Source organism: Monoraphidium neglectum (assembly GCF_000611645.1).
Source record: "Monoraphidium neglectum strain SAG 48.87 unplaced genomic scaffold scaffold00794, whole genome shotgun sequence".
NCBI lineage: Eukaryota > Viridiplantae > Chlorophyta > Chlorophyceae > Sphaeropleales > Selenastraceae > Monoraphidium > Monoraphidium neglectum.
Window position 1 is genome coordinate 1 of NW_014012834.1, and position 20,282 is coordinate 20,282.

At 65.3% G+C, this 20,282-nt stretch overlaps 5 protein-coding genes across 5 annotated transcripts; 3 read left to right on the forward strand and 2 right to left on the reverse strand.

Moving 5' to 3' along the window:
* Nucleotides 1–388: 388 nt before the first annotated feature.
* Nucleotides 389–3,655, reverse strand: MNEG_5368 (Structural maintenance of chromosomes protein 2-1; the record flags this gene model as incomplete). Its single annotated transcript, XM_014046152.1, has 11 exons — nucleotides 389–407; nucleotides 623–724; nucleotides 1,012–1,064; nucleotides 1,281–1,434; nucleotides 1,663–1,718; nucleotides 1,939–2,010; nucleotides 2,189–2,323; nucleotides 2,476–2,557; nucleotides 2,805–2,869; nucleotides 3,082–3,219; nucleotides 3,488–3,655. The coding sequence occupies 11 exons, from the start codon at nucleotides 3,653–3,655 to the stop codon at nucleotides 389–391; spliced, it is 1,044 nt and encodes a 347-aa protein (XP_013901606.1).
* Nucleotides 3,656–7,135: 3,480 nt separating this feature from the next.
* Nucleotides 7,136–7,903, forward strand: MNEG_5369 (hypothetical protein; the record flags this gene model as incomplete). Its single annotated transcript, XM_014046153.1, has 1 exon — nucleotides 7,136–7,903. The coding sequence occupies one exon, from the start codon at nucleotides 7,136–7,138 to the stop codon at nucleotides 7,901–7,903; it is 768 nt and encodes a 255-aa protein (XP_013901607.1).
* A 2,131-nt stretch (nucleotides 7,904–10,034) lies between these two features.
* On the forward strand, nucleotides 10,035–11,300 carry MNEG_5370 (zinc finger (CCCH-type) family protein; the record flags this gene model as incomplete). Its single annotated transcript, XM_014046154.1, has 5 exons — nucleotides 10,035–10,076; nucleotides 10,419–10,490; nucleotides 10,786–10,858; nucleotides 11,012–11,082; nucleotides 11,289–11,300. The coding sequence occupies 5 exons, from the start codon at nucleotides 10,035–10,037 to the stop codon at nucleotides 11,298–11,300; spliced, it is 270 nt and encodes an 89-aa protein (XP_013901608.1).
* Nucleotides 11,301–12,320: 1,020 nt separating this feature from the next.
* On the forward strand, nucleotides 12,321–13,625 carry MNEG_5371 (hypothetical protein; the record flags this gene model as incomplete). Its single annotated transcript, XM_014046155.1, has 1 exon — nucleotides 12,321–13,625. One exon carries the CDS (start codon nucleotides 12,321–12,323, stop codon nucleotides 13,623–13,625), a length of 1,305 nt encoding a protein of 434 aa, XP_013901609.1.
* A 5,418-nt stretch (nucleotides 13,626–19,043) lies between these two features.
* On the reverse strand, nucleotides 19,044–20,090 carry MNEG_5372 (hypothetical protein; the record flags this gene model as incomplete). The annotated part of the gene is made up of 1 exon (XM_014046156.1): nucleotides 19,044–20,090. One exon carries the CDS (start codon nucleotides 20,088–20,090, stop codon nucleotides 19,044–19,046), a length of 1,047 nt encoding a protein of 348 aa, XP_013901610.1.
* Between the last annotated feature and the right edge of the window lie 192 nt (nucleotides 20,091–20,282).

Genomic DNA, 20,282 nt, shown 5'->3' on the forward strand with positions numbered 1-20,282 from the left:
GGAAGGGGGCGGGGCTGATCTCTGCTGCGCCGCCACACGCACCTTGCCCTCGGCCTCTGCCGCCGTCTGCGCATTCGCCGCGTCGGCGAGCCGCTCCTGCATGCTGCGGTTCGACTCGTCGCGCCCGTCGCCTGCCTCGGCACCTGGCGTGGAATAGCGGTCGCGTGTGAAAGCTCGGAATGCCTCGCTGCTTGAGGCGACAGCCGGTTACGAGAAGGTAGCAGCCCGCTCAAAGCGCAGCGCGCCGGCCCCTGAGCCGCGCGGCCGCGCGCACCTGCCAGCTCCCGCGTCGCCGCCTCTACGCCCTTTTCCGCCGCCGCCAGCGCAGCGGCCGCCTCGTCGCGCTGGGCGCGCGCCGCCTCCACGCGCGCCGCCAGGCCAGCCTCTCCTAGCTCTGCCAGCTGGGCCTGCAAGAGGTTTCAAATTTTGCAGTGATAATCATTGTGAACGAGATGCAAGATCATAACCTTGGCACTGAACATCGCACATATGCCTCGAAGCGCTGCAGCTTGCAGCTGCCGCCCTTGCAGCCTGCCGCAAGAATGCGTACTGGATCACCGGCAGGGCTGGCCCCGGCATCCGCACCCATCCACTGCCATGCAAGGCGCGTCCGACGCCCCACGCCAGCAGCCGGCCCCCACTCACCTTGACCGCCGCCAGCCCGGCCTCCTCGCCCTTCAATGAGTCCTTGCCATTCTTCAGCTCGGCCTGGTCCTTGGCCAGCCTGGGTGGCGCAAACAGCAGGCACAACAGTGACAGACGGGCTTTCAGTATCCAGCTGCGGCGTACCGCAGGGCTTTGGGTTTTGCAGGGATGCGAGCGGCGCCACAGGCCGCGTCCCCGCTTGGCAGGCAGGAAGACAACCATCAGCAAGGCGGCTGGGCCGTGCCGGACAGCGCTGGCCCACACGACGCCGCGCGTCGCGCAAAATCTCCAGGCGCGACGATGCAAGCAGAGCGCGCCCGACGCGGCAGCCCCTAGCGCCCCCGGCCGCCGTGGCCGTGGCCTCACCTCATGGCCAGCTTGTCAACCTCCTCCTGCAGCTCCTTCACCTCGCCGCCGGCCTGGTGTTGGGTGCCAGGGCCGCGCAAGGGCAGACAAGATGGCGTGAGTCATATATGCACTAGACTCGCTGCTGCGCCTTCATGGCGTTGAGCTGAAAGCATATGTAGCAATCACGCCTTTTGCCCATGACAACATTCACAGAGAGTGCTGACCCACCCGTGCACGCGCACGCATGCGCAAATGTTGGATTGCGCACACATCGTTAACTCGCAAACACGCAAACGCGCCTGCAGCTCCTTCTCAGTCTGCAGCGCCAGTATGCCGCTGTCGCGGTCCGCCACCTCAGCCTCCAGCTCAGCCTTGCGCGCCTCCACCTCGCCTGCCTCGCGCTGCAGCGCCTCCAGCTCGCCCTGGCCGCTGTCCAGGGCCCTGGGGTCGTGCGGGCGGCCGTGAGCAGGGGCAGGTAGCCGCACGTCAGAATGTGTGTGTCGTGTGTGTCGCGTGTGTGTCGTGTGTGTGTCTGTGTGTGAGTGTTGTGTATTGTGTGCGCACGCGTGAGCGCTGCACATGCCACTGAATCGCTCCGGGGCCAGCTCTTGCATCAATATGACTGCCTCCCTGGGACCCCCGACCGCATGCCAGCAGGGCGCAACTGACCTCTGGCAAAGGGAGTACTCGTTGGCGACGCAAAAGCGCTTCAGGCGCTCGTATGCCTGCAGAGCGTGCGCACGCACGTTTGCGCCGGCGAGAGATCCACGCGGCAGAGGGTGTGGGGTCATAAGGTCAAAGCAGTCCACAAACACTGCGCTCCGCGCAGCGCCTGGCATGCCGTCGGGCGTCGCTTGGCTGCTTGTTGTGCCATCACGGGGCCCGCTCAACCAGGGGGCGGTGGGGGCGCTGGTGCTGTAACCCGCGGCTCGCCTGGCTGGTGACTGCGTACTCGTGGTAGGTGGCGCACTGCTTCTCCAGGAGCGCCAGCGTGGGCAGCAGCTCCTCGTTCATAAGCTGGCGGGGCGGGTGTTGAGATGAGGTTGCCAATTGTGTGGAAGCAGGCGAGCCTGGCCGGTGCCTTGTCTCCACACGGAGTCACGGCAGCTGCACGGCTGCACGCGGCAAGACTGCGTGAGCCCCTCTTTGCTTCACCATGCCGGCCGCCGAGCGGGCCCGGCGCGCGGCCACCCACCTGGTCGATCTCCTCAAGCTTGGTCTGCTTCTTGGCCAGCGTGCGCAGCGCGCCCTCCTTCTTGCGCTCGTACAGCTTGGTGCCGCTCGCCTCCTCCAGGAGCGACAGGATCTCAGGGGGCTTCATGTTCATGATCTGATATCAGATGGCAGGGGTTGAGGTTAAGGACAAGAGTTCAGCAGTGTGGGGGATCAAGGCATGTGGAGGCGTCGCGTGTACGGAGCCTGTCATGGGCGTTTGGGCGGCGCTGCGGGGGCGCGCGCGCAAGCGCTTTGTTCCGCGCTCACCTTTGTGACCCGCCCCTGCATGATGAGAAAGTGGGGGTTGTTGACGTTGAGCTGCACCGACTGGAAGAGGTCCGCCACGCGCCTGCAAGTGAGGTGCCGCGCGTAGGTTGCAGACCGGGAGGGTTTGAAGGGGGTCATTTGGCGAGGTGGTTGCCGCTGCAAACATTGGCTATGTAAGCGGGTGCTCTGAATTGAGTGTGGTGACTCCATCAACTGTCAGTGCATCTGTGTGCCACTTCACAGTACGCCCTGCTGGATCCGTGTGATGCCACCAGCACGCATTTTGACCCTGTGCCATTCCACCTTTGCCACCAGCTGCACACCCCCACCCCACTGACCCCTGCTGCGCCGGGTGGCCGTTGATCAGGTACTTGTCCCGGCCACCGATGACAATCTGCGGTCGCAATGCGGTCCATGTGTGGGCGCAACGCCGGGATGGAGAATGGCTGAGCGGCTACGGCCCAGGAGCTGTGCACCTGCCGCCCCGCACGGCTGCAACATTAGGCTGGCAGCTGCCATGTTGTAACGCGGATGGAAGACTCCAAGATGGCGCGTGCCTCTGCTCGCCCTCTGCTCGCCCTCCTAGGAGCTCGCCTGGCGCGTCACGGTAATCAACTCCTTATCATCGTAGCCGGTGGGGCTGTTAGCTGGGTCGTTGTTGTGGAACGTGATGGACACGGATGCCTTGGTGATGCCCGCGCTGCCCAGCTTGTACACAAGCTCCTGCAGCGACTGGGCGCGCACCTGTGGTGCGGGCAACATGGCGAGTGGCCACGTCGCTGCTGTCGTCTCTGGGCGCGAGCTGCCCGGGCTACACCTGGTGACAGCGCAGCTGCGAGTGCGCAACAATGTAGCGTCTACCCTGCCGTTTGCTGGCTTTGCTGCCAGCACCACTGCTGATGCGCACAGTGCAGCCATTTCAAAGCTGAAAGTGTGAACTCCGACTCTGAGGAGAAGCGGCAATGGGACAGCATCGCTTCTGATGGGCACACGCGTTCAGCAGCGCGCGCACCGCCGACAAGTTCTTGATGCCCATGACGAAGCAGATGGCGTCCAAGATGTTGGACTTGCCACTGCCATTGAGCCCCGTGATAGCGTTGAAGCCGGGGTCGAAGTTTGAGAGCGTCACACGCTGGGCATACGACTTGAAGCCATCAATCGACACCTCCTTGATGTACATGGCGCCCTGGTTGTACTCAGCGTGCCCAGGGTTTCAGTATTTAACCCCACGAGCTCCTGGTGCTGTCTCAGGCCCGCCAGGGGACGTGCTGCATGCTGCTATTGATTGCGCGGTGGTGGGACGGTGTGGCTATGAGTTGATTGTTCCAGAAGAGCTCTAAGTTTCTTTTGAAGTTGATGAAAAGCATGCACCATCCGGGGTGGCCACAGGTGCTCACCTCTCGCAGTCTAAATTCAAATGTGATCTGGTGATCTTAGCTCGTGCACCTTGTATGCAACTCACGTAGCTATCACCGCCACGGGTACAATTCATAGCCCTGCGTCCGCCGTGACATGCTGCGGAGTCGTTACATACGCTTGTGGCTCCGCACACACAATGATAGCCGGAACACATGCGCATGCCTATCCCAGCATGCAAAGCCGGTTGCGCCAAGCGCATGGCTTCCGCCGCCACTGCCTCGCGATTCGACCCCACGCAGGCCCACACAGGCAGCGTCATTCTGTCAGGTGCGGTCTTAGGTCACTGGTGGCTCCAGGAGTGCCAAAGTGCCTGGTCGCAGTCGTGGTAGTTGTGGGTCACCAGTAGTCAGGTCTGATTGCTGTCCCTGTGCTGTCATCTCCAGTCGTGCTTGTCAAGAGTGAGCATCGTCGCCCAACACGTCCGCGCCGCGCTGGCCCCACAATCAGTGGTGTGCGCCCGGTGGCCGCACCACATCTGCGCCGCTCCGGGCTGGATCAACGTTGCGGGTCGTTCGCGATGCGGCGACTCAGTACGAGGACACACCGGCCACAGGCCCGCGGATGCGCCTTGCCAGCTGCAGGTCCTTAGGCACTATGAGTTTTGGTTGATTGGGTGGTCGCATTGGCGCGGTCAGTCATGTGAGTTCAGCAAAAATGTTGGAAGATCAGAAGCTGCGTTGTGGGCAAGTGCAGCACCATCGAAGTTAGTGGTGGCTTTTGCCCGGGTGATGGCCCCCCCCCCCCAGCAATGTCAGGGGCAGGGAGGGATTCCACCCGCGGCTGCCGCTCACTGATGGTGATGCGGCGCGCGTGGATGGCGCAGAGGTTGCAGTCCTCAAAGAGGTGCACCAGGAAGTCCTCAGTCGCCTGATTTCGTGGCGCGGTGAGCTGCGGGCCTCAAAAGCTGTTATCAATGTGCCCCGTGGGAGTCCGCCACTAACAGCCTCGGCTGCCATGCCCCTGCCATGACAACATCAAGGGCACCTACGGCATGCCTGCCTCCCCCGCCCGCACCTCCTGCATCGCGTTCAGGGCCTCGGCCGTCCAGCGGAACGGCTCGGGTGTCAGGTTGTTGGATGTTTCCCGCACCTGGGAGCGATCGCGGGAAGGACAGAGGTGCTTGTTTGCTGCGCACACGCTGCAAGTATTGGTGCAGAGCACCTGCCAGTCAGCCTATATGATGGCTGCCCCTGCAATCGAATTAGCCGGTGTGACGCAGCTGCTGGCGTGACTCAAGGCTGCAGTCCGCCTGGCAGGCACGCAAGCAACGTGCGGCTGGGCTTGGTGCAGCATGCTCACAAGGCGCGCGAAGGGCAGTTTCCGAAGCAGCAGGTCTGTGGTCTTCTGGTACTTGCGGATTTCCTGCAGAGCGCGCGTCCCAGGGCGGTACCGCCGTTTCCCTGCGCGGCAGGGTATGGTGTCGGCAGAGAACTCGGCTGCGTCCAAAGTGGTCGAGATGCGCGTGGTGCTAGGCACTGCACAAAGGCAGCAAAGAACAACACATGCAATGCCTTACGCTGCTTCTTCCAGCCCGAAACGTGCGCCATAGCGCGCCGGGGGACGCTCACTGGGCTCTGCATCGATCGGCCTCCCAAACGACTGCCGCACTGCTGGCGTTGCCCGCGTCGGCGTTGCCTGCTGCCGACGCACGGGGCCGCCCGCCTTTTTGCCTTTTTGCGGTGTCTGCGAAACATATACCAACAACCGTAAGGGTCGGGGTGTGGCCACCCCACCCGCCACAACACTCCCAGTTGCGCAGCTCAGTCAAGAGCAAGGCCAGCTATACACGAAGTCGCCCACCGACGGCTTCTGCTTGGTTCTCGCCATGCTGCAAGCGACGAGGACTCCTTACTACGGTCCCTGCTGCATTGACATGTGATCTGGCTCCTGATGCACAATTGTCTATCAAGAGTTGACGGTTGGCGGCGTTGTGCACCAAGCCCTGTGAGCGATCGGCGCAATGTGACACACCAGCAGTGGTCACCCAACCGAACTTGAAATTTCGCAGGCGAATTTATGTGCTGGCGTCAAACACGAGCCTTGCGGCCTTTGCGAATTTCACTCATTCAAGTGTTTCGCGGCCACAGATCTTATCACCTGGCAGGCATGATCCCTCCCTCCCTGGAGGCGCCCACCTGCATAGCTGTTTCAAACGTGACGTCTATTCGAAATAACTTTGTGCGCCCGTGGCGTGGAGTTGCTTTCGCACGCTTGCGTAACCGGCGTGCTCAGCACACGTACCGTCGCTCGCGCTGCCGTGTTGCAGCGGTGGTGGAGGCAGAGGCGGTGGGGGGAATCATGGACGGCTTGGGCTTGGGGACTACCTGCGCCCTGATGTTTGCTGGAGCCTATGGCTGCGGCCTGCTGCCGCGGCTCCTGCCAAATATCTCCGGGCAGCGCCTGGCCACGGTGAGCGCGGTCAATTGAATGTGAGCCGTACCCAGTGAACCTTGTGGCATGCCGGTGTTTGCGATGTGGACGCAATGGGTGCTAAGCCATGCAACCCACGGTAGGTCGCGACCATGCTCATGCAACGTCTGCAGCCCGCTACACGCCAAAGCACGACACGCAGCGCTACGCGCGTCGCGCCCACAGGTCAACGCCGCCAGCGCTGGGCTCCTGCTTGGCAGCGCGCTGTGCGTGATTCTCCCAGAGGGCTTTGAGGCGCTGCACGCGAGCATGGTGGGGCGCCAGGCCGTGGCACGCCCTGTTCAGAGCCATACGGAATGCGCTGTGTCTGTCAGTGGGGGCTGGGGCTGGGGCTCGGGTTGGGGTTGGGTGAGTGCCAGTTGGCTGTCTCCAGCCACCGTCAGTTGCTGGAAGCCTCGCGCTGACCGTGCGTGGCTCGGGCCCTGCCGACCCAGGAGGCGGTGCCCCGCGCCGCCGCGCCCCCGCACAGGAAGCGGCCGCGGAGGAGGGGGCGGCCGCACTGCCGGAATGGGCGGCCGGAGCTGCGCTGCTGGGGGGATTTTGGTTGATGCTTGCCTTGGATGTCTTGGTACAACAAATATCAGGCCGCCACCTGCAGATGCAGAGGCAAGGCGCCGCTGCCTCGCAACCGAGCTCTTCTGCGGCGGCCGCGTCCCCGCGGCGGGGCACTACTCGCAGCGAGCCCGGCCCGGCCTCAGACGGCGCGTCGCCCCAGCGGCGTGCGCGGGCCCCGGCGCCGCCGCATGGCCGCGCCCCGCCTGGAGCGGCGCAGCGGTCTCTGCCAGCAAGCGCGCGGCCTGATGGCGGCGCGATGCAGCTGTCGCTGTCGGCGCCGCCCTCGCCGCCGCATACGCGCGGGGCTGTCGAGCCGGCAGCGTTGGCGCCCCTACTGCTCGGCCCCGCGGGCCCGGTGCTCCTGGGTCTGATTGTCCACGCCGCCGCAGATGGCCTGGCTGTCGGCGCCGCAGCGCTCGCGCGGGAGCCGAGCGTCGCGCTGACCGTGGCGGCGGCGATGGTGCTCCACAAGGCGCCGGTGGCCGTCGGGCTGTCGTCGTACCTAGCGGCGTCCCGGTGGCCATGGGCCGCGACCAACAAGGCGCTCCTCGCGTTCGCGGCCGCCTCGCCGGCCGCGGCCGCCGCGACAACCCTGCTGCTGTCCCCGGCGCCGGCGCCGAGTGGCGGCGCAGGCGCGAACGTGGCGCTCGCGTTGCTGCTGTCCGGCGGGACGGTGCTGTTTGCCGCGGCGGTGCACGTGCTGCCCGAGGCGCTCGCGGCAGCTGGGGCCGGGCACGCGCATGCCGACGCTCACCCACGGCTGCATGTTGGCAAGGGTGGCCCGCCCTCCGAGGCGGCAGAGCAGGCTAGTCATGATATCGGCGACGAGGAGGAGCAGCGGGGTCTTTTGTCGGCGCCGTTGCAGCGCAGCGGCTCGGCCGGCGGCGGCGCAGGCGGCGCCGAGGGCGGCCGGCGAGACGTGCTGCTGTGGGTGACGGGGGGGATGCTGGTCCCGCTGCTGCTGTCAAGTCTGATTCAGCATGACCACGGCCACGGCCACAGCCACGGCCACCACAACTTGTGATATCGTTCAGTGGACGCTGTGCCTCGTTGCGCCTGGTGTGACATTGGTTTCTGAATGGTTTTGTTGTGCACGCAGCTTGGATTTGCTGCTTGCTGTTTACTTGAATCATATGCTTGCAACAATCCACCGCTCATCCCCCCGTCCCACCCTTGCTTCAAGGCCATCTGCCCCTCCCGAACCTCCTGCGCTCTTCATGTAATGCATTTCTTGCACTGCCATCCCCTTATGATCGGGCTTGATGCCATCAGACCACTTGATTGTCTCGCACACACGCCCCCCTGGCGTGCCCAGTGTGAGCAAGCAACTGGTCAGCGCAGGCGTCAATCACCAGACAACGCTGCCCTCAAGGCACGTCAACGAGCGTGGTGGGTACGTTTTTTGTTCAGTAATACCGGCCGATCGCTCCGCCTTGCGCTGCAATGTGCATTCGCTGGCATGGCCACAGGTTGATGGCCGCAAAGCAGAGCGCGGAGCAACTTTGCTCGCTTGCAGGTTTCCGGCAACGATCTCAACCTTGTAGCATCGGGTCAATCCTGTTGGGCGTGTGGGTCATGGGGGCAAAGGCACCAGCTGGGGTGCCAAGCGCTTGCACCCTCCCAGAGCACTGGTTGCGCTTGAAAATTAAGAGAAGAGGCGTCTGGGAGCGGCACAGATGCCTGCAAGGTGGGGACGTGCCGGCGTGCGGTGATTTTGGTAGAACGTTGGGTGCGCAGGCCCCCTGGGATAATGCAGGCCCATGCGGGTGTGCTACCCCTCCGCCGTCGGACGCGCAAGTGAGAGCGTGCTTGTTTTCAGACCTGCCGGTGAGCTGCACATGGGAGGGTGGTGGTCATCCGGCCACTGCAGGCGGCCGGCCACGCGCGCGCGCTAGGCCCAGCATGCATCTGCTCTCAACGCTGTCTGGCTTGTGGCGCTTCGCTCATGGCTCAAATTGCTGCCTGCGCCCAACCTGCGGGCAGGTGTGGGGCTAGAGCCGTGTGTTCCGGAGGGTTGCCGGCAGCGCACATGCATGTGGCGACACAGCTGTTGATGAGGAAGCCTGCACTCCATGCAAGAGTCCAGGTGTCCAGCAGCTTGGAGGGATGGTGGATGCCCGGCCAGTCGCTGTGGGCGCGTCAGGCGCCATCGCAGCTCGCGGGCTGGCCCAACCATGTTGGAGCCAGCGGGTGTCACCACACTCAGCGGGCAGCTGGGCTGCAAGGTAATCAGCGGTATGCGGGGCCCTGCTTGACTCATGCAAAGGCCACTTTCATTCGCTGTCGCATCTCACTTCTAAACAAGCCTGGTGTGTTGTGCCAGCAGGCACGTTTCCACTCTCCTCCTCCCTGGTTACCTCACTGCCAGCCTGCAGGGCAATTTGTCAGGATGTTCACCCGCGCGCATCGTGTCATGTCATGTGCCCATGTGTCATCGATCGTGTTGTGCATGTTGAGTTGGACAGCGACGCTTTCCTGGGTAAGCGTGGGGTAGGCCTCTCAGCTTGCAATGGCGTGCACTTGGGGACATGTGCTGCACCCAGGAGTCGGCGCGTGAGGAAAGTTGAGGATGGGGCCGTTGTTGACACCCGCCAGCAACTCCGACATGAGTAAGGGCAGGCGGAGCTGGGGCTCATGAGCGGCGAAAACGCACGCAAATGCAGTCCTACAGGATATTGCATGCACTACGCGAGTAGATCAAGCGTCTGCAGGGCCTGAAGCACGCCCAGAGGGCCGATCAAGTTGAGGGCCGCGGTGACGGCAGTCAGTGAAACCAACCGTCGTCACCCGTTACTGCCTCCACCTCAGCGTGTTTGGTGCAAGCATGATCCTGCTAGCCTGCCAGCCTAGACTGGAGATGCACAAAGAGATTTTGTAAATCTCCAACCTGCAGCGTTGTTTGTGAGTGCAAAAAACTCAGTTATTACGCCCCCAGGCACCGCCGCGTTTGGGCTGGTCGCGCGCGGCTGGTTCAGCCGACCAGGGAACAACTGAACAGAAACCGGGGCGCCCCTACAGTATTCCTTCGCGGGTTCATAGAGGTCTCATGAGGCGTGTATCCTGTACTAATACAGCTGGGGTGGAGGATCCGCACAGCACGGGACTCATACGAGCTGTGCTGTAAGCGGCATCGCGGTGCTTAAGAGCACGAGGGCATGGAGCTTCAGGAGCTGAAACCTTTAGTGGAGGGCGCCGGGGTGAGCATCGTGCCCACGGCGTGTCCCGCTGGCCAGCAGCTGTCGTGCAGGATCCCTTTTCGCTGGCTGGGTCAGCATGGCTTGACACCATTGATATGCAAGAGACGAGCTGGCTCGCTTCTCGCGAGCGAGCTGGGACATCTGCAAATTCATCCTGGGATTCTCCTCTGCTCTCCACCCGCGGACACGCGAGGCGAAACCCGTTCGTCATACTATTGTCAACAAAATATACCTGATTTGGCTGTAGTGCGTGCATGCACGGCTCTGGTCACTGTGCTGTCTGTGCATCGACCTGGGCATGCACTTCGTCATGCGCAACTGGTGCTTGTGGCACCCCCACAGGTGCTATCTGGCCCCGGCCTCCGTGCAATCGCCGCAATAGACGACTCAGTTGACCTGGACGAATTCCGTATGGTGCGTCGCCGGCTGCAGACGCATGTACTCGGCAATGCAACAGGACAACAAGATGACATCACCTGCTGGGCTTTGTGCTGCAGTGCGATTGCAGCCGTCCAGCTGCCCGCATTCACATGGCGCACCCATCTCAAAAACCCAGGGCCCATCCACCAGCGCTGTCACTAATTGAAAGCTGAGCCCTCAGCAGGCCGTGGCCGCCACTGCTCAGGCCCCAGAAAGCGGTTTGGGGCTACTCTGTCCTGCCCCCCTGCCGTCACCGTTCCCGCGGCATGCAACGGCCACATGCGCGCAGTTTTCCTTCAAGATCCTGCCCTGCTCGCGCCGCACGTCCCACGACTGGACGAGCTGCCCCTTTGCTCACCCAGGTGGGCCGCCCCCTTGGCTGCGCCCCGCACGCCAACACCTCCCGCCGCCACGGCCCGACCGAGCCGCGCGCCGCCGTCCGGTTCGCCGCGCCCCGCCACCCTGCCTGCCGTCGCCGGGTCGCGAGCGCCTCAACGCCACGGCATACGACGCAGGCGAGAAAGCGCGCAGGCGCGACCCGCGTCTCTTCAGCTACCTGGCAGTTCCTTGCCCCGATGTGAAGCAGGTGCGCAGCGAAGCAATGCGGCGGCCGCATGCGTGCATCGTCCAACGCTTGGGCGCGCGAGGGTGTGGGGAATAAAGAGGGCATGGGGGTCGTGACGGGCGGGCGCGGCTGGCGCGGGCTTCGGGACGTGGGCTCTGTGGTGCAGTGCATGCGGGCAACGGCAACAGCAGTGCGGGGCACCGCAATAAACTCGTTGGTCCCTGCAGCGGCCGGACTGACGCGCTTTCTGACGCGCCGGCGGCACCGCGGTTCGCAGAATCAGTCTTGCCCAAGGGGCGACTCTTGTCAGTACTGCCACTCGGTTTTCGAGGTGCGCTCGTGGCGCCCCTGTGCGTGTCTGTCCGCCCAGCCCGTGCACCCGCCCGCCTGCGCCCGCCACCCTGAATGGTTGTGAGATATCGAGATGCAACCCAGCAACGAAGCCAAGTAAGAAAGAAGTGCCTCCGCAGCCACACTGCCAAGCCTTCTGCCGTGTCACCATTTTGCTCGTGGACCTCAATCCTCGGCAGTACTGGCTGCACCCGAGCCGCTACCGGACCCAGCTGTGCCAGGTATGAGCGCCTGCATGCTGCGTGCTCTGCCCGCTGCCCTCGAAGCGCCAAGTCGGACGCCCGCATGCCCTCTGCGGTCACGCCTCAGAATCAGAGCGTCCCGTGCTCAACCACTGACATCCCCGCCCGCCTTCCTGCACCTCTGTGGTGCCTTCTACTCTTGCTGTGTGGTAACAACAGAACGGGACCAACTGCAAACGCGCCGTGTGCTTTTTTGCCCATGTCCCATCGGACCTGAGGACAGCAGGCGCCGCACCCGCATGCGCAGCTGCCGCCGCCGACGCTGCCCCGGCCCACGGCGCAGCGGCGGCGAAAGCGGCGGCAGCGGCCGGGCCGCCCAGCTTGTCGCTGGGGCCGCCGCCGCCGCGCAGCCTCAGCAGCAGCACGGGTAGGCAAGGAGACGGCGAAGACATCGCCTTACCAGCTGCACCCCAGATTCCCGGGCCTGCGGCCGGCTGCCAGACCGCACAGCAGCCGTCGGGCCCGCCGACGTCTGCGGCGGCGATGAATGGCAGTGGCAGCGGCGCAGCCGTTGCAGCCCAGGCGCGTGCGCGCACGCGAGCCCAGGCCGCCGCCCGCATGCGCCGTGAAAACGCTCAGGTGCAGCCGCTGGGGGGGTCGCCGCCCGCGCCGTCCGCCGCGCCATGCGACCTGCATTTGCGTGGCGCCGGCAGCGGCCTCTGCGCCATGTCTCGAAGCCTCAGCCTGCCGGCGACGCCGCAGCTCGCGCGCACCGGCAGCCTCGGATCGCCTGTGACAGACGGCCCTGCGCCGCAGCGCCACGCGGGTCGCTTCTGGTGGCCGGCCGGCACGGCTGCGGCGCTGGGCGGCGGCTCGGCGCAGATGCTGGCGGTCGCTCCCCGTGTTGCAAGCTTCAGCGGGGCTCAGTGCACTGGTGCATACACGTCGCACCCGCACCCAGGTCACAACGACAGGGCGCTCGTAGACAACCGAGTGGCGGCGCCGGCGGCAGCTTCCGGCGATTTTCTTGCCTCTCTGGAGCTGCGGCACCGGCAGCTGAACGCGCAGCAGCAGCAGCAGCAGCAGCAGCACCACCAGCAGCAGCAGCAGCAGCAGCAGCAGCAGCAGCAGCAGCAGCAGCAGCAGCAACAACATTACCAGCAGCAGCAGCAGCAGCAGCAGCACCACCAGCTGCGGCTCGTGCACTCGCGGGCGGGCGCTGACGCGGCCTCGCTTGTGGCGGCGGTCTCAGCGGCGGCGCCGCCGAGCTCATCCCTTGACAGCGCCTACAGCGGCAACACCTGGCCCTGGCAGCTTTCCCCCGGCGGTGCGCTCGCCGCGGCGCGCTCCCCGCAGCTGGACGGCCCTGCGGCATACCTCCAAGCCCGCAGGGCGGCCGCCGTGGCCGCAGCTCGCGGCGACTTCAGCGGCACCCTCCAGCCGGCGGCCTCGGACCTGTCCAGCTGCGATCTGGCTAGATCAAGCTGCGATCTGCCGAGGCTCAGCTGCGAGTTCCCCGTCCTCCGCAGCGAGAGCGAGCACAGCGTTATGCTCAGCGGCGACCTCATGCGCTGCGGCAGCCTGCCCGGTCACGACGGCACATCCCTCGCCCTGGGTGTTGGGGCATTCCCGGTATCGCGCGGCCCCAGCGCGACTGGCTCCGCCGGCGGCGGCGGCGGCGGCGGCGGCGGGGACGCCGTTGGGCAGCTCCAGCGCGCAGCATCGCTTGTGGCGCCCCATGCCGCAGGCACTGGGCTCGGCGGCGCGCTGCCGTCAATGGCAGCACACACGTGCGCGCCTGTGAGCGCGACGGTGGCGCATCACTATCAACAGCAGCAGCTGCTGCTGCAGCACCACCAGCTGCAGGCGCAGCAGCAGCACCAGCAGCACCAGCAACAGCAGCAGCTGCTGCAGCAGCAGATCAAGTTGCTGCAGCAGCAGCACATATCGGCAGCGGCGGGCTCAAGCAACGATGAGCTGTTGCGGGACCTTTTGGGGGTGCTCATGACGCAGCAGCACCTGCAGCAGTAGCAGTAGCGACAGCTACTGGTACCGCTGCTGCTGCCGCTGCTGCTGCAGCTGCCACCACCACCTCTGCTGCTGCTCCCACTGCCGCCGCCACCACCGCTACTGCCGCTGCTTTTGCTCCCGCTGCTGGCGTGGTGGCGGCAATGGCGGGTGAGGTGGCGGCAGCAAAATCGATGATCTTCAGTCCGAGCGGTGCCGACCATATTATTGCATGGCGCGCCCACCAAACGTACGATCTTTCAAGTCACACATGCCCCTGATTCCTGCCGCCGAGGGAGAAAGCGAGCAGGTCGCAGATGTGAGCCAGGCGCGCCTGCCGCAAATTCAGATCAAGCGCCGCCGACCGACAACTGCAGCGCCTGCGCGTGGCGGCGCGGCGCGGCTGCGGTCACCCGAGACTGACTGAGCCTACACGACCCCCATTCTTTTGAGCCAGAACATGGTCCTCAAATCACGCACCCCCTTATGCCGTGGATCGCATCGGCTGTGCTGCCATGGGATGGGAGGACCCGGTTGTCCCACCGGCCTGGCAGGCCGAGAGTCGCTGGGAAAGCGCGCCGTCTGGTGTGAGGAGTTAACACACACCAGACCCCAGACCCCAGTGCACAAGTACCACTCGCTCGCTCCCTCAATTGGATCATACACTTATTACAGGGGACACCTCGACCACACACCGACCGCCAAACTTCTCGAACGCGGCTCCTTGCCGCTGTCGCGCTTGCTTCCATCTTGTTTCGGTCAATTCGGCGCCCCTTCTCAGATCGACTTGCACAGGCCCCTTGGCGTGCACGTCTGGCAAGTTTGCCGTTGCCCTTGCACGCGGCCGATGCCGTCGCGGCGCCCGTTGCTGCTTCCCCAAAACTTGCGTTGTGCGCCGCGCAAGGCAATCGCGTTATCTGTTCCAAGTCACAGCCAAACCTCCGCCAGATAACCGGGCTGGTCTCTCAGTCACTCATCTAGTTTCTTTGTGATTTTGTGGCACCGACGCGATTGATACCATTATTCCACACATGTTCCTCTGGTCACCGCCAAGGGAGTCGTGTGTGCCGCAGTGGGCCTTGAGCGACCAGCCCTGGCCGGCGGGGGGCGCAGCCCTGCGCACCGACGCGGACTGCGGCGGCGAATCTTCCTCATGTAGGGATCCAAGACCCGCATATCAGAGGCTGCGGGGATTGTTGGGGGCCGCGTCACCTGCAGTGCCCCGCAGACGCGCCGGGACTGCGTGCCGTGCCTGCCCTCGGCCGCCGGCGGGTGTGGCCAGGCGAGAGGGGAGGAGTGGCTGTGAGTTACGCTGTGGGCGTAACCCCCTGCCCACGCATTGCTGGTGCAAACTGTTGGGAACAGACGGGCCCGGGCCCCGTGCGGCGCAGCCCCTTCCCCCGGCGCTGAGTCGCACGGCCGTGCGAGAAAGCTTCGGCTTTTTGGTTCGCACGTCTTTGCCGCACTGTATCCGTTGCAGACTTCAGGCCTGACCCAAGATTGTTGCATTGGTGGTGCAACGTTTGCCTGCCTTGAGGCGTGCATGCACTCGTAGCCCCTGCCTGTTGGGTCTTCTTATGCTTTGGAGTGTTGGCGCGCAGCACGGCGGCGCGCCGCACCAATCGACCACACACAGCTTCAACCCAGCGGCGGGCCTTGATGACTCGATGGCACCTGAAAAGGCGCGGTGCCGGCGGCCGAGGCAGTCGGCTCGTCTCTTCAGAGCCACCCTTCTGCGCAACGCACTGTTTTCACGTCTCCCAACAGCATCGTATGAGCGCACGCCGACCCAACGATTTCACCAGTCGGTTGCCAGGGCATGCGGGGACTTTCAAGACACGCAGCTAATGCCTGCCAAGGCGCCAACACTCTTCTCCAGTGGCCCCGCGGCGCGCGTTAAGTTGGTACACTTGTGCACATTGCGCTCCCCGCATCCCCGCACTCCGCACAGCGCTCTCGGCCAGCCGCGGGCGCGGGCGTGCTCATTCTCCGCATCACCGCCGCCGCCGCAGCGCTCCTCAATTGTGTCTCCGCAACGGATGGAACTCTGGCAGCCCGCGCCCGGCATGATAGCAGGCGGGCGGTTGGCGCCCCGCCAGCGCCTTCCGGGGGCCCCTGTGCGCCATTGGATGCTCGGGCTCCTGCCTATGAAGCTTCAGTTCCTGTCCCGCCCTTGCCGCATTGAAAGCACAGAGCGGGCGCCGGCGCCCCTGCCATTGCGCGCCTGGCCCCAGCCCCACCACCCCTCCTATTTGCACGTGTATTCAGCCCGTCTTCCCCCTCACTTCCGGTCCCTACCAATGCGCCAAGCGCGCCCGCAGCGGCGCCCGCAGCGGTGGTCACCGCCCCGAAGGACGGTCCTTTGTAGTTCCGTTGTCGTCAAGCCCACCGTCGCTGACCCCCTCCCTCCTTCCAAAAGACTCATGCGCCCCTCTGGTTTGGGTTCTGGGGCAGCATGATTGGGATCCGTTGAACCCCCCCGCCAGGCCCACTTTGGACCTGTTACGATTGCTTGCAAGCACTGCGATCTGTCATCAAGTAAACAAACAGCTGGGCGCTGAACACACGTTTTTGCTTGAATGTCCCCACAAAAGCACTGCGGAGTCGAGCAAGCCCACCGGTCGCCCCACATCATCATCGACTGGTGTGCCTAGTAAGGGCCGGAGGCGCGTCATTTCCCGTCGTTGCCGTCCTGCGGCCGCACAAGCCCCAACCACACACATGCGCGCGCAGATGTCAGGGGCTCAGGCGCATCGAGCCGACTGCCCACACAGCAATTCAGCCGTCCGCCGGTTTGAGCTGCGGCCGGCCACGCGTGGATGCCACCTTCGAGGCTCAAAGGAAACGTGAGACCTTGACACACCAGCACCCTTGCACCCCAAAACACCAAAAGGCACTCCTCTTGGGTCGCTCAGTGACTCGCGCCCGCCCCGGCTGCCCCATGTGGCTATGTTGGGAGGGCGGTTTTGGGGTGGTTGACGGCTGGCATGCCGCCCAGACTCACGCGCTGCTGCTGCTGTCGCTGCTTCTGTAGTTCTGCTGCTGCTGCTGCTGCTGTTGCTCTGCTGCTGCTGTTGGTGCTGCTGCAGTTCTGCTGCTGCTGCTGCTGTCGCTCTGCTGCACATCGCGCTGCTGCGGAACAAGCCCAACACGCCTCAAAGGTAGTGTGGCGAAGGGGGTTACACAAAGGCGTGGCTGCAAACAGGCAACGGCGCGCCCACATCCAGCCGCAGGCAACGCGGGCGCAACGGCGCGGTTGGAGAGCGAGGCGGCGAGAGAGGGCAACGTGAAACGGTGGTGATGCGTTGTTGGAGCGGCGCCTGCCATGCAAGTGGGCCGGTTTGCGTGGAATACCGTGCACAAGTATTGAGAGAGCGAGGGCGCCGGTGTGTAGATACACACGCAGAAACACACGCGGACACACACAAACTCACACGTATGCATGTGTCTGCACACACAGTGGTCAAGCTGGGCGAGAGCCTGTCTGGGCTCATCGCAGCGCGTTCGCGCAAGGGAAAAAAATATCGGAAAACGGTTTTGACGCCACAACGGATTGGGGGCGGCCCATCAACAGGGATGCCCTGGGACGGGGCACGCGGGCGCTGCGCCCTCGCACATACTAGGAGGGCGGCGCTGCGGCTGCGGGAGCAGTCCTCGGCCGTCACCACTGCTGTGGACGCATGAGTGCGGCTTAGGGGGTCGCGAGGGAATTCATAAGCGGGTGTGCGCCCCCGGCGCCGCGTGCCGCATATGTATTAGCACAAGAGAAGCCCAATTGTTGCGAGGAACCCTTGTCCCTGCCGGTACCGGCTTGCCCTTTCGTTCGTCAGCCGAAGCGAGGCAAGGTGCCCACGCCGTGCGTCCCCAGCCCCCAGCTGTCACCCCAAACACCGCCGGCGAACAATGACCGCGGCGCGGCGCTTGGGACGGCTGGAGCGCAATTGTGGGCGAGTGACGCCCTGAGGGCGGCGATTGGGGGGTGGTGGAAATGCGTGTGCGAGCGCAGCCAAAACCGTGCAAGGGACAGGCAGTGCAACAGACTTCTTCAAACTTCTTCGACAAATGGTTTTGGCGCCAAGCGCTACAGCCTGGAGGTCGCCCGCAAAGCAGTGCGATGCGCGCCCATTTCTACGCGGCGCGAAATGCGGCGCACGGGGCCGAGGCTTGAGCCGAGCCCACCCACCCAGGGGTCCCCCTCGTCTGCATTTGGTATGCGGCCCAATATGATGCTGTCCTGGTGCAGTGAGTGGCTCATGTGTGTGGGTGTGCGAGGCATCAGGTGGTTCTGGTGCCCTGTGGGCTGGAGGGGCGCCAGTGCGGGGCACCGAAAACAGGCGAGCCCGTCCGAAGCACGGTCGGCCGGAAACCCATAGGCTTTGGTTGCAGGCATGGGGGCGCCCACCTGCGGCGTGTGTGCGTGCGGCCTGTGCCTGGGTGCTGCGTACTGGAGGCGCCCGCCTGCAGCCTGTGTGCCCGCGGCCGGTGCCTGGGTGCTGCGTACTGGAGGCGCGGGGACACCATACGCGTGCGGTGCACGCGGCCACTCGGCAGTCGCACGCGCGCGGTTGCGCCGCGCGCGGACGAGAGAGGAGGGCTCAGGCCGTGGCGAGGCGCGCGCGCTGCGTCAATCTGCAACCACACCTGCGTGCTCGTGGCTCATCGCTGGCTGACACGGGCCCCCGCACGAGGGGCGGGGGGCGGAGCAGCCGCCCCCAAGCGGGGCGGAGCGGCCGGCGTGCTAATCAGGTGCAAAGGGCGAGTGAGGGTGGCTTGGCTCGTGTGACGTCATCGGCTGACAAGAAGGGGGGCACCAGTGAAGACGCGTGTGCTGGCGGGGCGGCCCGAGGGCGCCCTCGCCGCGGCCGATGCCCCAGCAGCCGGGCGGGACAGACTCAAACAAAAGAGGATATTACGGAAAGCCTCCGCCCGTGCTCGACGGGTGGCCCTGGCGCCGGCTGCTGCAGGCTGCGTTGGGCGCGGCGAGACGCAGCCCGCGTGGGCAATGCTTGTGGGGATTGTGGCCATGCAAATGGTTGAAAAGAAGAAGTGGGAAGCCTGCGTTCAAGCGGCGGCGCGCCCTAGGAGGCCCGCCGCGGAGCTGTGCTTTTGATGTGCGCGGCAGCCATGAGCGCTGCGCAGACGCTGCACATCGATTCGCGTACGGCTGGTATACGCGCACAATGTGTGGGTGTATACTCTGCCGCCAGTCCACACACGCTCAAGCTTGATACATGGGGTGGTTTCTTCACGTGCAGCGGCACATCCCAAAACGCGACGTGCGTGTGGTGATGCGGCTGCGCTTGACCGCAGCCCGTGGGGTCGCTGCAAGGTCAGCCGCCTCGTGATGATGTAAGAGTGACGTCATCGTCATCATGTCACCGCGACCCCCGGATGACTCCAGTGCTCAAGGGACGCGCAGTGACCAGGAAGCAACGAATTGCATCAGTAATAAGAGAGAAGCAGCTCGTCGGGCCGCACAAAGGAACCCATCAGCGCCGGAGCCCCGAAATCGAAAGGATCCCCCCCCTCCCCCTCTGCGCCTTCGCAGGCCAGCGCCGTGCTGCTGCCGCTCGCCGGCAGCCCGGCCGCCGCGGCCCACGTGTCCGCCGGCGCCGTGTCCGCGGCCGCGGCCGCGGCGGGCAGCGGCGCGGGAGCGCGGGCGGCGGCGGCGGCGGTGCCGCTGGCGGCGGGCAGGGTGCGCTGATGCGGTTGGGCCGCGGCCATCATCAGAGGGAGGGGAACCAGGTAGCCTATGCAGGTCGGCACCTCGCCTGGAGCGCACGGGCCCGCCACAGGCACGCACGGCACCGCCGTCTGCGGCCACGCGGCCTGGAGCTGCTGCAGCTGCAGCTGTTGCTGCTGCTGCTGCTGCTGCTTGTGCAGGTGCTGCTGCTGTTCGTGCTGCTGCTGCTGCTGCAGCGCTACAGTGCGGGGACCGGTCGACCTTGACCCCTTGCGCACAGCAGCCACTCGCCGCAGCAGGCGCGGTTGCTGCAGCTGCTGCTGCTGCTGCTGCTGTGGAGGCTGATCCCTGTCAGCAAGCGCAGCCTTGGGCCCAAGCCGGCTGTGCCATGTCGGAGCCTCTATTCTCCCCACCGACTCAGACAGACAGTGCTCCTCGCTGCCCCCACCGCAGCCTGCGGCAGGCGCGCCGCTGCTGCCGCAGGCGCTCTCGCCGTGACCCTCCCATTCAAGCAGGCCGCCCACCGCCGACCCGGGCCGCGGCGCCTCGAGCCCGATCGCGGCGGCGCCGCCCCCGCAGCCCAGCGCCGCGCGCGCCTCGAACGCCGCCGTTGCCGCCTCGGCCGCCGCGAGGCCGCAGGCCGCGGGGGCGAGCAGATCCTCTCCGCAATCCGCGGCGGCGGCCGCCGCCGCGAACGCCGGGTACAGCTCGTCGTCGCCGCAGCCGCCGCTGCTGCCGTCGAACTCGAGGCACAGGGTCTCGTGGGCCTCCTCTGCCTCATCTGGTTCCTCGATTTTCAGCAGCATCGCGGCTGCCGCGGCGGCGCCGGCGGTGTCGAAGGCGTCATAGCCGAGGCAAGACCACGGGTCCTCCGGGTTCGGGATGGCCTCGTGGTGCGCCGCCGCGGCGAGGCCGCCCGGGACGAACGGCGCCGGCGCCGGCGCGTCCGGCCCGGCGAACGCGGCCGCGGCGATGCCCGCCGCCGCGCCGCGCGTGGC